The sequence below is a fragment of the Orcinus orca genome, chromosome 14 (genome assembly GCF_937001465.1).
Source record: "Orcinus orca chromosome 14, mOrcOrc1.1, whole genome shotgun sequence".
Lineage (NCBI taxonomy): Eukaryota > Metazoa > Chordata > Mammalia > Artiodactyla > Delphinidae > Orcinus > Orcinus orca.
Genome location: NC_064572.1, coordinates 29,759,665 through 29,777,691, shown reverse-complemented (window position 1 = coordinate 29,777,691; position 18,027 = coordinate 29,759,665). Strand labels below are relative to the sequence as shown.

General features: G+C 52.6%; 1 protein-coding gene across 1 annotated transcript in view; it reads right to left on the bottom strand.

Annotated features, from left to right (window-relative positions):
* The window catches only part of LOC125960983 (cadherin-23-like), a 360,246-nt gene that overhangs the window by 170,411 nt on the left and 171,808 nt on the right, over positions 1-18,027 (bottom strand). The window contains exons 8-9 of the mRNA XM_049696875.1: positions 4,893-5,087; positions 1,143-1,271 (exon numbers count right to left, since the gene is read on the bottom strand). Of these exons, the coding sequence (XP_049552832.1) occupies positions 1,143-1,271; positions 4,893-5,087 (324 nt within the window). The remainder of the gene's footprint in view (positions 1-1,142; positions 1,272-4,892; positions 5,088-18,027) is intronic.

Here is an 18,027-nt window from a genome sequence, read left to right as displayed (position 1 = left end):
GCCCGAGGAGCCACCTTTTTCCAATTCATCAGCCCACAGCGGGTGTTCTGTTCTAGTCTGTACGAAAGCAGGGATGGCTACCAGAAAAGGGGTGCCTAGTACTGCCTGCCTGGCCCACAGTTGAGCAAAGTTGCCCACCCACAGCCCCTGCCCGGGGGCAGCGGCATGCTTTGTCTCTAAGACCCCCAGTCACGGCTGACAACCATGGTGGAAACATGGCCCACGGGCAGCCAATCTACAGGCTGGCTGGTGACCTCTGACCTTGTGACATGGCACAAAATCACACCATGGCCAGGCTTCCCTGGTGGCGCAGTGGTTAAGAATCCCCCTGCCAATGCAGGGGACATGGGTTCGAGCCCTGGTCCGGGAAGATCCCATATGCCACGGAGCAACTAAGCCCGTGCACCACAACTACTGAAGCCCACGCGCTTAGAGCCCGTGCTCCACAACAAGAGAAACCACTGCAATGAGAAGCCCACACACCACAACGAAGAGTAGCCCCTGCTCGCTGCAACTAGAGAAAGCTCGCATGCAGCAACGAAGATCCAACGCAGCCAAAAAAAAAAAATCAGACCACGGCCAATCAGGTGCCTCTCTTGAACACGTGGCCCTGGGAAACCCGAAGTCTGGGCAGTCAGAAGGGGCAGCCGGAGCTGTGAGTTCTCAGGAAGAGCCAAGCCTAAGAAGGCCTGCGGGGCGGATGGCAGGTGGCCGCCACCTTGGGCAGTGATGGCTGGCTGAGAGAGGCAGATTGACTGACTGACACGTGGGGGGCATGGCTGAGCCCCACTGATGTTTTGGGGAGCCTGGCTGAGTCCACATTTGCTCTCCAGCCCAGGCTGGATTTTCCACGGGCATCCCCGTCATCTCCTGTGAATCCTTCTGAACTGCTGCCCTTCACTTGCACTAGCCAGTCTTTGCTCTTTGCCACTCAGAGCCCTCCAGGGATGAAGTGAGAGAACGAGGAGGTGGGGTGTGGTATAAGAGGGGATTGGGTTTTCACTGTGCTGGGACACCCATCACTGCCATGCATAGGGCTTTGGGGGAGTAGGAAACGCCAAGGAGCCCATCCCACCAAACAGGGCCCCCATCCCTACCAGAGGTGCAGAGGGAAGTCTCACAAGGGCCGGGGAGGGTCTTACCAGAGGAGAATGCTCATAGACGTTGGTGCTGTAAGGCAGGTTGATGAAGATGGGGTCCATGTCCTGGACGTCTGTGATGATGATGGCCAAGTTGGCCAGGGTGGACAGAGGCCTGGTCTTGTCTTGATCCTTAGAGAACAAAGAATACACAGCCTTAGGTTAAGTGATGTTGTGGGCATGCACACACATGGACACACACACGACACCCACGTGCACAAACACGTGTGCACATGTATTCCCACACTCCCCCAGGGAAGGGCATTAGCACACGGAGCTCAGGAACTCTAAGAACCTTCAGTGATCTCTGACCTGTGCAGGAAAACACAAACAGGGTCCCCAAGGCCTAGTGGAAGGCGGCTTATCCACTGTCACAAAGCAGGCCTGGGGTAGAGCCACATCTCTGGCCCCCCGCCCAGCCTAGGCCTGACTGCCCTTGGGGTAAAGGGATGGCGCTGCCCTTAGCTCCTTCTCTGGATTCAGTCAGGGGCCCCTGCCCCCTCCATGCCCACTTCCTGCCCCCTCTCATCCAAGGGCAGCAAGGGAATTGACTAGGATGGGGGTTCCTCAGAAGAAAGGCCCTTTGACCACAGAGGGGGCTACTCCGGAACCTGTGTCCCTGCTCTACACGCTGGGTTTACTGGTCAAGCAACTTTCCCTTTAGAACCAGTAGGGGGCGCTCCAGGGCCTGTGACATTTGTGGGACTCTGGGAAGGAATCCTGAGAGGTCATGCAGGCCATGTGGCCAGGCAGGCAATGTTTAAACCCTCCTAGCTGGAAATGTGGTCCTGTGAAAGCTCACCAAGAAAGGAAACCCCAAACCCATCTTCTATTCCCCTAAACGTGATAAACTGCTTAAATAGCTGCTGCTACTGAATCACGATAGCCAGCAAGAGCAGAAACTACATGCTGAAGAGATTATATACCAGGCTCTGTACTATACACTTCACTTGCTTTTGTAGGTATTATGTGCCCATTATGCAGATTTAACAGAGACTCAGAGAGGTTAAGTAACTTGCCCCAAGTCACACATCTGGTAAGTGTATAGCCAGGACTCAAACTCAGGTCCTTTTGACATAAAAACTTGCTCTGTCTGGATCTGGGGCCCTAATATCAGCCCAGGTGCTAACTTGCTGGGTCACCTCGAATAAGTTCTCTCCCCTTTTGGAGTCTCAACTTCCTCTTCTGTGAGATGAAGGGACACCCGGAACGACCTCTATGGACTCTAGGCCTTGTAAATTCTCTGGTTTGGGGTTTGAGGAGGGACCGTCCTTGGGTTAGATCTCCCTTGGTCTGTCTGGGGTGAAGTGAATGATACAAGGCGTTCCCCATGTTACAGCAAGCCTAGTGCCTGCTCCGGCCCTCCAGAGACACAGCTGCTGAGCCTTCGAGGAGAAGGAAGGGCTGGCTGGCCTACGAGTCCTCAGGGGCAGCCGGGGAGAGGATGGAGGGGCTTTGGGGATGGGTCGTGGGTGCAGCAAGGGAGGGGAGAGTCTGGAGGCAGGGGGAGCTGGGCCCCTCGGACCACAGGGGAGACAGCCTCCCAGCCTCCAAGATGATGGGGCTCACAGTCCAGGCTTGGGGACCACCATGGTGAGAGCTCTCAGCTAGGCCCTGGAATGACCACTAGGCAGATAGGACCAGAGGGTGAAGCCTGGCAGGAAGTCGTTTGAACTCTGGGGCCGGGACGCCAGTGGTTCTGATTTGCCATTACCAGGCTTCTGTGGGCTGCTGGCTTTGTCCAGCGTGGCACCTGCCCTTCCTGTCCCACACCTGTGGCTGCAGCCCTGCTCCTGCCACGGATGCGCCCGTCCAGCCCACCCTGGACTCCACGGCTGGGGAAAGGGGATGGCAGTGGGCACAGGTGGCCGAGCAGGCACCTGGCCAGGCTTCCAGCTGTCACTCTGGCACCTACAGCTCTCAGCAGCTTGGTCCCAGGGGAGTCCCACATTTCCCCACCTGCTACCCACCCAGTAGTGGCTGGGGACCCACACTGCTCCCTGCAACGCCACACAGGAGAATCTCCTTGAGGAAGTGCCCAGAGGCCAAGGCACAGCGTCAGCCCTGAGAGGGGCTTGTGCATCAGGTGGGGGAGCCATCATGACCCAAGGGAGCTCTAGGGCCCCTCCTCTCCCGCGGCTTCAAGGCCTGATCTCTGGAAGATTAATGGCAATTTAACTGCATTCACCATCCCAGCTTGAGGCTAGGCCTCTTCACAGGCCTGGCCACCCAGATTCGTGCCTGTGCCCAGCTCTGCTCTCTTCCCCACTGGCCCAAAGCCATTTTTATGGTAGACGGAAAATATCCCACAGGGACGAGTTCATAGTGAGAAAGATAGCAAGTGTCTGTGCATTTCTGGGCCCAGGTGTGTGCAAATGGAGAGTGGCGGGAGGATCACCACCCCAAGCGGGTGTGCAAGGCACTGCGGGAGGGCACAGGCGTGTCCAAAAAGTGGATTCTGGTCTTGCAAGCGCCCTTGGTCCCAGAAGTCAGTTTTCCGAATAGCAGCACACACGTCCTCCCAGGCAACTACCACTTAAGCAGGGGAGAAGGAAGGAATGTGGGTGTCATCAGCAGTGGCCTCCCCAGGGGCTGCTGGACCAGGTACAAAGGAAAAGTTTGCATTTCCTGGTTTGGGGGGCCTCTCTGGATCTTGTCCAATCCTGAGGGAACGCCATCTTTCAAACTGGACCCTGGACCCAATCCAGTGTGTCTTCCCCTGGGCTCTGGCCCCATGTCACTGCAAGTGGAGCCCCCAGCGCTACTGGAAGCCCCCTCGCAGTGACATGGGGCCAGGTGGTGGATGCTGTGTGCCAGGCTGATGGGTCCTGGAGGGTCAAGAGGGACTCCTGTGATTTGTTTCACTGTTGACCTGAGCTTTGTAAACAGAAATCTAAGGGACAGCAGGCCGGCTCACCCTGCTGCCGGCTGAAGGCTCCAGGAGCAGGGAAGAGGGGCGTGCAGGGGAGGAACCCTACTGAGGGTGTGGCCTGCCTGGCCCCCAGGCCCTTGAGAACAGCTGGCAACAGTGTCCAAGCAGCAGTGATGTTCTGGAAACTCAGAGACTCCTGACCATGGGGGTAGTGGACTAGGGGGTCAGACCACCCGGGTTTGGGTTCCTGCTGCCCACTACTTATCAGCTTGTGAGTCTCAACAGTGTCAGCTATAAAATGGGATAGTTATTGCTCTCCCACCGCCCTCTCCTGACTAACTCATCCTGGAATTCCCAGGACTCAGCACGGCGCTTGGTGCAGACGGGTGCTCTCTTCTGTGTAAGAATCGCCACTCTAGAGCAGTGGCTAGTTTGCTTGGACCCTCTGGCCCCTGCGTGTTGGGTGGTGTCAGGACACAGCTGGATTGACACCTCTGTCCTGTGTCCCACAGAGTGAGAGGACACCCTGCACTAGGAATGCCCCACGGGGTTACCAGTGCAGGCGCTGGAGTCCAGCTGCTGGGTGATTGCGGGCAAGTCACGGAATTGCTCCTGTGCCTCGATTTCCTCATCTGTAAAATGGGTCCTTTAACTTTTATGACATAGGGCTGTTGTGAGGTTTAATGGAGACAATCCATTTGAGTGCTCTGCACAGCACCAGGGACATAGCACGGACCCTCAGCAACATCAGCTGTTGTTGATCACCAGCATCACCATTATGAGCCTTGACTAGCAGGGAACGAGGCTGACGTTCTGTGCTCCCTTTGAGGGTGGGAAAAGGCTGACATCTGGTTGTCTGGGCCCCCGGTGCCGGGACTCACCGTGGCATTGACGGTGAGCTGGTAGGCCTGCGTGGTCTCGTAGTCCAGCTCCTGGATCACTGTGACAATGCCACGTGCACTGTCGATGGCAAAGAATGGGGAGGGGGGCTGAAAGGAGAAGAGGACGCTGCCGCCTGCACCCAGGTCGGGGTCTGTGGCATTCACGATGAAGATGGGCGTCCCCACTGGCGTGTCCTGGGGGTGAAAAAAAGCAAATAAAAGGGTGAGCAGGAGCTCGGAGCAGCTGCCTCCATCAGTGACTATTCCCCCAAAGCCCATTAACCATGGCCCTCCAGCCAGCCAGACCTGCGGCTTTATCATTTTTATTCTAAGAGGGTTCAGAGGAATTTAAAATGCACCATCTATTTTTTTTTTCCTTTTTTTGATGGCCTCCTGGTGGCTGTAACAGCACCAGTTCCAAAGACGATCTGCTCGTCCTGGAGGGTGAGGGTCTTTTGGTCCCCAACCCCCTGTTTCTTGGCGGTTTTGCTTTCACTGTCAGGTGCCCCTTGGCTGCCCAAGCCCCAGGCACGGGCTGCTCTGGAGGGCAGCCAGGAGTCTGCGTATTGGAGGTTTCAAGGGCAGGGAGCGGGGAGATAAGTGATATGGGGATGTGGCAGAGAGTCTGGGGACTTTGCCTGGCTCACAGAGATTACCTGGTTTGCCCATGGTTGGGGCATCCACCTGCCATGCCTGGGCCATGGCAGCCTGTAACCAGAGAGGCCCACAAAGCCTGCTCAAACATCACCACCTCCTGGGATCCTTCCATGATTCCCTCTGCTATACACTGTGTATAGACAGACCCCTGCCCCTTTCTGACTTGGGGTTTCTGGTTAAATGTAACTTCTTCATGGAGGCCTTCCAGACCCTTAAGCCAGGTCAGCCCCTAGCACGCCCCCAACCCCTGCCACTATTTATACTCAGAGTCCCACAGCACCCTGGAATGGTTCATCACCCAGAATTCTTCTGTAATTCCCCGGCCAGTGCCTGTCTCCATCATAGCACATGTGCTCCATGGAAGCCTTAGGGTTCTATCTGCCTTGCCCAGCACGGTGCCTGGCACATGGCAGGTGTCCAGTAAATACCCTTTATGAAGACATGAACGAATCCCTATGACAGCATTTAGCACTTTGTATTCTAAGTATCTGCGTATTCGCATCCTCTGCCCAACTGTCAGCTCTCATCACCGCCGCGCCCACCACAATGCCTGGCATGTAAGTCATGACTGCAAAATTCTGCCTGAGTAAATTTATTCCTAACTTAGTGAGCTCTGGACACATCTGAAGACAGGCAACTTAACGAGGCTTTGCCCAGAGACAGAAAGGAAGAAACAATCCTTGCTCCCGGTGACTGACTGACTGACTGTTATGTGCCATGTCTGTGCAGTAGGCTGTACCTGTCAGCTCTGTAACAAGCAGATTTCTAGGTGGTTGCTATTATCCCACTTTTGAAAAGGAAGTTGAGGCTCAGAGAGGTTAGGTAACTCACCCAAGTCACACAGCTAGGCAGTGGCAGAGAAGGCCTTGAATTCAGGTGCAGTTAATGCTAAGCCTATGCTCTTAAGCTCTATTCTAAACACGTCTCTAAACCTCGATGGCGGTTCTTTCCCTAACTCTTCTGCACGGTGCTGAGGTCACCTGCCAGCATGGGTGGTACCCCCCAGCCAGGAGTGAGGGATCGGACTGAAAGTTCCCTGAGGGCAGAGACAACATTCCTAGTCCTCTGGGATCTTTTTACACTGGGACAAATGACTGGGTCCCTTCTGACACCTGCAGGGCTCCTTCCAAGGAGGGCATTCATACTACTGCCCCCTCTCCCTGCTGCTGGCCATGACCTGGGCCCTGGCACTACCTTGAGAAGCTTCTCTCTTTGAGGACCACTCTCGGGTACACTGTCAGCCCTTCCCCAGGACTGGCTGCTGGAAGCACGGGTGTTCTCTGTAAGGCCCCTAGTCAGTCTGGAAAGGGCCTCCAGAGGACAATGTCATGACGTTGCCATTGTTTCTCTCTGAGTGTGCTGCCCCTCCCCCGTCAGGCAAGTGTCAGCCTGAACGGACAGGCTCAGATCCTGTCCTTCTCCAACCAGCAGTAAGGACAGGGGCAGATGGGCAAGGACCCTCTCCTCCATACCATCCACGATGCCCCAGTGCCCTTCTGCACGGGACACGGGCCCCCGCGGTCCTGCGCTTTCTCCCCCTCCGCACTTCAGTTCCTGGCAGGCGCCGCATCCTGGCCTTTTGGCTAAGATCACGTGTAGTTTCTTTTCTCATCAGCTTACTATTTCCTGGCAGGTAGAGCTATTTGTACTTCTCCAACCCAGCAGGCTCCCTTACACTTCTGAGTTCCTGAACCTGCTCTGCCTTTGCTAGGTCTGCCCTACCCACCTCAGTGGCTTGGAAAACAGATGCTCTCTCTCCCTCCAAAAGAGCATCAAGTATACAAGGGGGTAGACTGGACAAGTGCTAGGATTTCAGGGATAGAAAGACCTCTGTGGAAACCCGAGCCTCACTGTGTGTCTTTGGGCTAGTTACTTAATCTCTCTGATCCTTAGTCCCCTCTCTGTAAATCGAAGTTAATAATATCTCATAGGGTTAATGTGAAGAGTACTCGAGCTCATGAGTGTAAACTTCCCAGCACATAATAAGTGCTTAGAAGATGGCAGTTGTAATTTTATTGCCTGAATGCCTTCTAGAGGATGGCAGACAAGAACGCCTTCAAGGGTAGGGCAGGGAGGCATAAAGAAACACGATGACTATTAATGCTACTGCACTGGGCATTCCCTGTCTGCAATCCCCAGATCTACCGAGTACCCTGCTCTGCCATGACACCACCCCGCCCCGCCTCCCCCACCCGGGGCGGCCTCAGTGGACTGCATTCCTAGGCTCCCTTGCAGGCTGGCTTCTGCCAACGGGAGGGGCTGGTAGGAGCTCAGAGTTTGGGGAGGAGACAGGAGGAGAAAGAGTTTGGGGCATCACTTCCCCAATCCCTCTAGCTCCAACCCAGCAGCCTCTCCTCCCTGGCCCCAGTTTTCAGTGCGCTCCAGCCCCTCCCCTTGCCCCTCCAGCCCTAGGAGTAGAAAGAGCTTCCCATCGCTGCTAGTCTCTGGTGCCTCAACGTCCCTTCATGTCCCCCTAGGCCTGCGCCCCCTCTGGAAGTTGTCTCTTCACCGAAATGCCTTTATCGAAACTATCCGAGATGAACTGTTTCCTGGGGGACCCTGATGGACCCAGGTACTCTGCAAGGACCTACCCCGAGCCGCCACGTGCAAAACCCCGGAAACTGTACTCCTCAGGTGCTGGGCTCAGCGAAGCCAGCCTCCACCCCAACATGCCACCACGGCGGCACTGGTCTCGAGGAGGTCTTTATGAGGTTCTCAGCTAACCTACAGCTCTCTCTCTTCCCCCCGCCCCCATCTCTAGGTCCAACATGCACATCGCAGGAGTGCCGACATCAGCCCCCAGCTCCAGAACAAAGCATGCCGTCGAAGCCTGTAGTTCCTGCCACGAGAGGGATGGACGTGTTTCGATTTCAGAGTGACCAGCCCCCTGTGAGGCAGCGAGACAGCACTTCAGAGTACACGCCACGTGGAGCTAGTGCCCAGAGGAGAGGGACGGCTCCTGCGAGAACATCAGCTCTCCAGCCCCCTGCCTCAGGGAGGAGAGGGTATTTCACCCATCCATACCGAATGGTCCAGGGTGAAGGCTGTGATCAGAGGATTTAAGAGCAAGGTCCAAGAAGACAGGAAAAGGGGGAAAATAAGGGATGGTCCTGTGTCCGACCTTCTTGGATTATGTTTCATGCCCTGCAGTGAAAACCTATTCAATTTCTGCATAACTTAGAAATGGTTTTAAATAGGCCTGGCAAAGAGCTGGGAGGGGTGGGATCTGAGGCAGGGGTGGGAGGGGTGCTTGGAGGCCAAGGAAGCTCCTGAGCACGAAGGCCAGGCCTGACCACACACCCCTCAGGGATGGCTTGAATGTAGAAGCTGGAAGGAACCTTGGAGATTAGCCAGCCTAGTCTCCCATTTCATAGATGGGAAAAGTGAGGGGATGCGTTTCCATGCTCTCCATCTCACAGGTGGTTAATGGCAGAGCTGTGACTGGAAACTGGGTGCTCTGACTCATATATAAGTGCTTTTCTCACCTCACCTGGAGACACCAACCACTGCCTCCCTGCCCACCCGCCTTCCGAGTAGAGATGCTCTTTATACCCACAGCTCTGCTCAAAGGGATGGACCTAGGTGTTCATGTTTGTACCAAGTGGCTTCAGGCCCAGGCCACATGTGATTGGTCCAGGGGTAACCACCTGACTCAAGCGGGCCAATCAGATGGGGCCTTGGAAACTCAATCAGTTTTCTGTGGGGAACTGAAAAAAAGATTCTTGCTACCTGGTTGGGGTAGAGTGGGCACCATGACAGGCCGGAAGTCACACAGAAGCCACAGTTACAGGGTGGCAGAGGAAGCCCATCTGCAGTGAGAATGGAGCACGGTGAAGAAGAAAAGCAGAGACAAGGGTCTCTGCGGGCCTCCCTGGCCCTGGCCTTCACAGCCCCTGTCTGGCCCTCCCTTCCTGTCCCTGGCTGTGGTGCTGAGACACAGTCCATGCTGTCCTTCCTGTTGGTACCACTTGCTCACTCTGCCCTGCATGGGTCTTGGCTCCTTCCCCCACTGGCACCCCCAGAACACATCCAGCCGCGGGCAATTCCTCCTCACCCCACGGCTCTGCCGCAGGCTAACCCTGCCCCTCGCCTGCTGGGATTTGGCCCCTTTAAAAAGGGCCCACAGCTGGGCCACAGAAAGCAAAGCTCATGGCCAGTACTGCTGACTGTTGAAGGCACAGGAGGTAATATGGGGAGAAGAAAAAAATGTCATGAAGAACCTAGGGGTAAGACAGGAATAAAGACACAGACCTACTAGAGAATGGACTTGAGGATATGGGGAGGGGGAGGGGTGAGCTGTGACAAAGGGAGAGAGAGGCATGGACATATATACACTACCAAACGTAAGGTAGATAGCTAGTGGGAAGCAGCCGCATAGCACAGGCAGATCAGCTCGGTGCTTTGTGACCGCCTGGAGGGGTGGGATAGGGAGGGTGGGAGGGAGACGCAAGAGGGAGGAGCTATGGGAACATATGTATATGTATAGCTGACTCACTTTGTTATACAGCAGAAACTAACACACCATTGTAAAGCAATTATGCTCCAATAAAGATGTAAAAAAAAAAAAAAAGAAAAAGAAAGTGGCCTGCAGCCTGGGTGAAGGAATGCCGGCTCCCTCTTCTTTCTAAGTGTCCCCAGACACTCCTTTTAACATGCAAATCCATCCAGGCCATTGAAATGATCAGCATGCATGTGGGGTGGCAGGGGTGTGGGCTTGACACAATTAGCCAGGACAGGCCTGGAGGAGGGTGCCCCAGAGAGCCAGTTTCTGCCTGCCTGGAGACAGGAGACCAGGGGGAAGGCGCCCCCTACCCCCTACGGTGTCTGGCCTTGGAGTTCAGGGTCTACAGAACCATAGCCAGGTGGGCCTGGGCTGTGCAGGCAGGGCCAAAAGGCCCATTTCGGCTGCGGGGGGGGGGCGTGCAGCCCCATTCTAGGGCAACTCTGGTTCCACCTTGTTGCTGGAAAGGAGCAGCTGGTCTTGGGAGGAAAGGCCCCACGGGGCGTGATTACTCCTGTTCCTAAAACAGGCCTCTTAGCGCACTTCTCTGTCCCAACTGCTTCCAGAGCCCCTTCTTCCACTGCATCCCCTGTCCAACCCCATCCTCTCCCTCACAGCTTCTGAGTCATTTCAAGGGAAATCTCCCCAGATGCCCTGCCCACGCTGCCTGGGGTCCGGGGAGTGTGTTTAGGCATCATCCCCTGCAAATCCCTTGCCCCTGCTGGGCTGTCCCTCTCAGCGAGGGGCCCACTCCACGCAGGTCGCATACAGGGCAGGCCCCTGCCTCTTCCAGCTCACATTTAAGCTCCACATCACTTCTGATGGACCTGCTGTAAATGGGCCACCCTGCGCAATTCAGAGACAAATAAATCTTTTTGCTGCTCTTGGGGTGACAAGGGAATAGACTCTGGCAAAGTTCTACCGTGCAAGAGATCTTGTTCGTTAATAATAATGAAAAATAGCTCACTTCTCAAACGCAGTGTGAGTCACGTTACACTCCGGGCTTCTATAGAGGTGGCTCAGGGCGCTCACTGGAACAGGTGGGGGGCGCACGGGCAGCGAGGCAGGAAGAGGGCCAGACAGAGAGGCAGAGCGCAGGACAGGGGAAACAGAGATGGAGAGAGTGTAAAGCAAGGGGAAAGGAGACCAGGCGAAAGGCGGCAGGAAGACCACAGGGGGTCAAAGAAAAATAGGATGGGGTGATGAAAGGGGCTGAACTGGGGGCCAAAGGGAAATGGGCATGGGAGGGAGAGAGTTTGTGAGAGAAAAAGAGGGAAGAAAGTTGGGGAGAAAGGAGAGGAAAACTTAAGGGAGCAAAAGACACATTACGGAGGAAAAGTTGTGAACAAAGGAAAAGAAGTATTATAAAAATTCAAAGCAGCAAGAGAAAGGAAGATGGGAAAAAGAAAACAGCACGCCATACTCTCTCATCTTCGCGGTGCACCCTCCTTCCCCGCCCGTTAGATTTATTCTCAACCCTGGAACAAACCTCGGAACAAGCCCAACCGTTTCCACCATAGGTGCCACCTCTAAAGGCGTTATTAATATTTATGGAATGCTTGCTAGATGCTGCCACAGTCTTTAATATCTTATTATAAAGCCTGTTATAAAATGCATTAGTAATAAATTCCTGACAGATGGAGTTCCGACAAGGTGAGGGCGCCTCGGTGGCTCCGAGCTGGGAATAGACCCTCGAGGGCCAAGCTGGGAATAGACCCTCCAGGGTCAAGTATACATTTGAGAAGGCCCTGCTCCTTCTCAGCCTCTGGCTGTGGACCGCCTGTTCTGAATCCCAGGAAGACCTCCATCAAAGTGCTTACCTAACGCCCATCCTGACTTCCCAAGTTCCGCCAGTCTCTTCGCCTGCTGGAGTGATCCTGGACGTGCCCTTCTCTCCTGACTTTGACTCCTCATCAATCACCAGGGCCTGGCAGTTCTTCCTTCAACATTCCTCAAATCCTTCCCCTTCTCTTTGTGATTTACCTTGGCCACCTCCGAAGTCCTAGCACTGTCACTTGCACATAGAAGGCATTCAATAAATGTTTTAACAGAATCGGGACTTCCTGTTAAACATGGCAGATTAAACACCTCCATTGATTTCTGGTTTTGTCCCAACCCCCTCACCAAAATGACAATATGGAAACTAAAAATGCATAAATCCATAAGGGCAAAAAGAATAGGAGAGGAGGTGACAACAGATGAGAGGTGCCAACAGAATCCTGGAAACAGATGGAACTGGAACCTGCCTTAGGAGAGATGGAAAAGCCAAAACTTAGGCCAGCACCTCAGAATCTTGGAAAAGCTCAGGAACTGGAGACTTAAGGTGATGCTCGAAACAGGAAGACTGGCTACAAATCTTTAAGAAGAGTGGTAAGACTCCCAGATGCCTTCCCCAACTCTTGCAGAAGATAGGAGGTTTGCTTTCTGGAGGGGCTGAGTTAGTTGGGCTCTGGACTCTGACTGGGAGCTGGACGAGGCAGCTGAAAACAGGGAGGTTAAGTGAAAAGCTGCATCTCCCCTCCACTCCCATCTCCAATCAGGCCTCTTTAGCCATTTAGCCTCCTGGAGACTGACAGCCAGGCAGGAGATAGGGAAAGTTGACCTAAGAGAAAACACAAGTATTAACACGTTGGAATTCCTACAAAAAAAATCCAGGTCCTCACCTAATCATCCCATAGTGAAGCCCACTGGTTAATAAGCAGCGCCCCTCCCTACCCTGTCCTAATACACACAGCAAGCTTCCAGGCAGGTAAATGTGAACTCACTCTTAAATATGAACAGACAACTAAAGGTCAAGTATACATTTGAGAAGAGCCTCTAATGTGAAAAACAGAGAGGAAAACAGTAAAAAGGAGTAACAACAATAAGTAGCTTTAGCAAGCTTAGACAGACAACACAAGACAGCATCTTTGAAATAATCTTTCAAGAGGAAGAAAGAGCTAGTTGAAAGTAAAAAGTCAACAGAAGAGTTGGAAGATAAAGAAATTTCTCTAAAAGTAGGACAAAACTCAAAGAGATGGAAAATGGGGGAGAAGAAAATTAGTGTAGTTCAGAAGATTCAACACCTAATTAATAGGGGTTCCAGAGAGAGGAAACAGAGCAGAAGAAGGGGAGGAAATTATCCAAGAAGTAACATAAGAAAACTCCCAGATCTGAAGGACATGCTTCCAAATGGAAGGAGACCACACTATGTGTTCAGAAGACAGCTCCACACTGAAGCATAAAATGATGAAGTTTCAAAACACTGAGTATTAAAAAAAATCCTAGACACTTTCAGAGAGAAAACAAAAGGCCACACTCAAAGTATCAAGAATCAAAATGGCATCAAAGTTCTTAACAGCCAGAACACAAAGGAAAAATGACTTCACATTATGAAGAAGACTATTTTCATTCTAGTGTTCTATACCCAGCCAAACTATCAACAAATATGACTGTAGAATAAACACATTTTTCAAAGTAAAAAAAAAAAATCCCATGAATTCTTTTTCAGGAAATTACTGAAGGGTGTACGCCACCAAAACGAGGGCATAAACCAAGATAGAGGATAACAGGGAACCCATGTACCTGGACCTAATACATTAGATATTCTTAGGGTGAATGCCCTCTCCTCCCCCAGGCCTAACCTACATCAGGTCTCTTTAGCCATTCAGCTTCCAGAATAGCAAGCAAGCCAGAGCACAGTCAGTCCAGATTGAAGCAGGAGGATGAACGCTCCAGGGAGAATGTTGCCAAGAAAAATACAAACTGAATTAAAAAATCAATATTCTTGTAATACATTGAGAAGAGGTATTCAATTATGTCAGAATATTTAGGGATGAAAAAAATGATAGGTTCATAGAACACTAAGCAAGCAAACGAAAAAGAGGTAGTTATTAATTCTAGAGAAAACAAAAGAGGAAATATAATTACAGAGGAAATATAATGACAGTACTGTACACTATGTGGCTCTGCTGTGAATAATATTTATGTAATTATAATGCTGTATACACTAAATGCTGTTTGAGCTAAGAGGAAGGATACAATTATGTTGGGAGGATGGGTGGAGCATATTAAGAGTGGTGTGTGTGTATGTGTGTGTGCAGCAAAGATGAGGTAGAGGGTGGTGCGAAAGTGCAATTCTCATCCTTCACAGCTGAAAGTCGATAGATAGTATCTAAAACTGAAAAATTTATAAGCATGCAATTTGGAAATAAGAAGGTAACTAACAGAAATTGAACGAGGTTATCTCAGGATGGGAATCAGGAATGGGAAAGGATGAGGCAGGGCACTGCTATTTTTATTATAAGACTAGCTTCACTATTTGACTTTTAAGCTCATGCATATATGGCTGATAAAATTAATATAAAAATTGAAAAAAATCTCCCTATGGCTGAACCACTGCAGTGGCCTCCCCTCTTTCGTCCCTGCTCCCGTAACTAATCCTGGAAAGTCACTGCCCTAAAGCACTGATCCACCCCCCCGATCTCATTTTCCTCCTCAAACACTATCACCAGCTCCTCTTTTCTGTCCAAGGCAAAAGCTCCTCCTGGGCCTTGAACGTCACCACAGTCTGATCAAAGCTTCCCTTTCCAAACTCATCTTTCATTTTTGCCCCATTGAGAACCTCTGCTTTAGTCAGACTGGTCTACACAGCAGCCCCCCAGAGCGCTGGTCTACCTTTGCTCGAGGAACCTGTGCCCTCTCCACAGGCATTCCTGCTGATAGCTCCCCTAGACAGCAGATGTCACCACCCAGCATAGGGAACTGATGCTCCCTCCCTTTCCGGAAGAGGCCTGGCTGCCTGGGCTTTCTAGGCACACGTGCCCAGGCTCAGGTTGAGACACCCTCTCCTGCCCACTCTCCCAGGCTCTGCTTTACAAAGGTGCTGGGTGTGCAAGACTAGGAGAAGCCTCAGCAGAGGGACATCTGGGACCTCCTTCCTTCTTCTCAGAAGTTTGGTTTTCAAAGCCAGGTAGGATATCCAAGTGTGAAATGGCCCCAGCCACCTTCTAATTCAGAGATAAGGAGATCCAGGTAATTTTTCTCAACCCCCCGACACACACAGCAGCACCCCTACCCCAGCCCAGCGACCTTCCTGCAGAATGAGTAACAGAAGGGTTTCGAGATCCACCCCCGCCCCACGTGCCACTTCCCTTTAGCTCCCACACTCCAGGGCTGTCCCTGCACCTGCCCCCCTGCAGCCAACCTCTACCCCTCTCACCTGTGACCTGCAGGAGCTGAGGGAGGGACGTGCTGCAGCACCAGGCATGGTGCCTCCTGGATGGGGCACAGCTGGCAGAGCAGCCCAGCAGCTGGCTGAAGAAGGGGACAGGAAGGGCCGCGCTGGCGAGGCGGCCCCCAGGCCCACGCCAGCTCCAGTCCCCATGGCATGCTGCTTTCAACGGCGGCGGTACCACCCCCTTCCTCAGGGCTGGGCTCCCACCTCCCTCTCTATGGCATGGGAGGAGTAACGGCAGTGGGGGCCAGAATCCAGACCTCAGCGGTTCACTTTTACCCTCCCACCCTTCCCCAAACTGAGAAGGTAGTCGGACAGACTCCTGGGAGCCTCCCCTGCTCCCTCCCCCACAAGGGACTTGGAAACCAGCTTCTGGAGGCAGGAAAGGATCCATTCAGTGACGATTACCCCCCATGCACATTGGCCTGATTGGGGAAAAAAAAAACAGAAACAACTGTCCTCAAACTCTGGGTCACGTTCTGGCTTTCCAACAACGATCCGTGTGACTTCCTTCTCTGTTGCTACAGGACATCAATGCAAACATTTGACGCCTCAGTCTTCCCATCCAGGAAATGGGTACAGCAGTCCCTGCACTACCTTCCACACAGAGCTGCGAGGGAGATAAAATAAGTCATTCTGAAAAATCAAAGCCCAAAACAAAATCTTTACAACCTTCTGCAGAAGCAGAAAATTCTAAGATAAAAAATTAGGGAAAGCTATGATGTAACCTATAGAAGAGTCCTCTCTAAAAAGCTACCCTGGAGTCCAGAACCAGGGTCATCTGGGTTCCAGGACTCTGTCCCTGAGCCTAGGGGGCTGAGTCCAGGACAGAAACAGGGTTTGGCGGAGGCATGACGTGGCTGGTCTTGAGACTTAGTAGATTCTGGAAAGTGGCAACTGATAGATGCATGGAGTTCCTTAGGATATTTTTTTAAAAAAGAAAAGGCGCTCCAGGGATCTAGGGGACTGAGGACTTCCTGTGTGTCAGGCCCTGTTTTCAGCACTTTCCATGCATTATCTCTCTTGTATAATCCTCCTGGCAGCTTGTGAAGCAGACAGAATTACTATCCCCATTCTCTGGATGTCCAAGGCCACGTGTACTGAGCAGGAACCCTGGGATTTGCACTCAGGCAGGCTGCACCAGGGCCCAAGCTCTTAACCACCGCGCTATGCTGTGCTCAGTGCTCAGTGAGCAAAGGGTACCAGGTCCAGAAAGCAGGGGGATGGCCAAGATGACCTTGAGAAATTGGGATCCTCTCATTCTGGCTAAGTGCCAGGGCCTACTAATGATGTTTAAAGGGGTTGCTACAGAATGCCTTAGGCCATCTAGAGGTTCCAGGCTCAGGACTTTACAGGAGCCAGGCGTCACCAGGAAGGTGCTGGAAGGGGAGGCGTCAGTTATCAGGAGCTGCCACGTTCTTTCATTCATCGATCCCAAACACGTTTATGGAGCAACACAGTACAAGACTGCGTTGCCCACACTCACACTCTTTATCTTTCCAACAAAAAAAACGGTTATGAGCAATTACAAGTGGTTATTTGTGGGGAAGAAAAGAGACACGATAAAGGGAGGCTTTGAGGAAGCAAGAGTGAAAGGGAACGTTCTATATGAGTCCCAGCTCCACCCTTTATTTGCTGTGTGACTTTAGGGAAGTTAGGCAACCTCTCTGAGCCTCAGTTTCCTTATAGTTATAGATGGGCATAATGAGAAAACCTGTCCCATGGGACTCTTATAAGGCTTATGGGAGATAACACACAATAAGTGCTTAGTGCATAACACATGCTCAACAAACCTTAGGCTCTATCATAATGTTATTATCTCGTGGGGCAGGTGTAAGGGTCTATAAACTGTAAAGTGCTTTGTAAACGTTACTTCTGGTGGGAAGGCCTGGAAGGGGAGGGGATGCCTCTGAAGGCTGAGGTCCTTGCTCTGCTCTCAGCAGAGATAAAAGCCCCAGATGAGAGGCAGGGTTGGGAGGCTCTCCCTGTGGCACGCACCCCCATCTCTGTCCTAATGGAGTCCACTCTGGGTGTGCGGGGCCTCCAGTGCTGCCCTGAGCTCTCTTGTGCACAGCTCCATGGCTCACAAATGAGGGTCCATCTCCATCTCCCAGCCCCAAATTCGTTCCCCTGCATGATGATGAATCATGGTAAACAAAATGAATATGCAAATCTCCTTAGGGTGGCCTTACATCTACGGAAGCTGAGGCTAACAAATGGATTCTGAATAAGAAGACAGCTCAAGCAAGGCAACTTCTCCTGCTCATCTCTCCCCGCCCCCTGCCCCTTGGGCTCCACCCATCGGTGTGCCCCTTTGTCCCCAGCTGGGTGTGCATTCTGAAGGGCCAGGTGAAGAGGGCAGCAAAGGCCGGGGCAGGCAGGAGTAGTGGTCAAGTCCTGGTGTGGGTTTTGCCTCTCTGATACCCATGGCTACTGCTGCCGGCCCTTCAGCAGTAGGTGGTGTGATGTGATAAGTGGAACCTGTCACTTGGTGCCTGGGGGCTTAAAGGCAGACAGGCTGGGGGAGGCTGCAAACCAGGCTGCAGGGGAGCTGAGGGATGGTGAAGGCTGGAGAGAGGGGGCTTGGTGGGACCAGGACCCAGGCAGGGAGAGCACAGCTGCAGGAACTCACTGGGGCCGCGGGATCTTGGGAAATGGTTTAATCTTCAATAAGTGGAGAGAGACTGGGAATATCATGGCGACGAAGGACTTTAGAAATCACCTCGTCCAGTGGTTCGCTCCTTGGCTGTGTATTAGAAAAC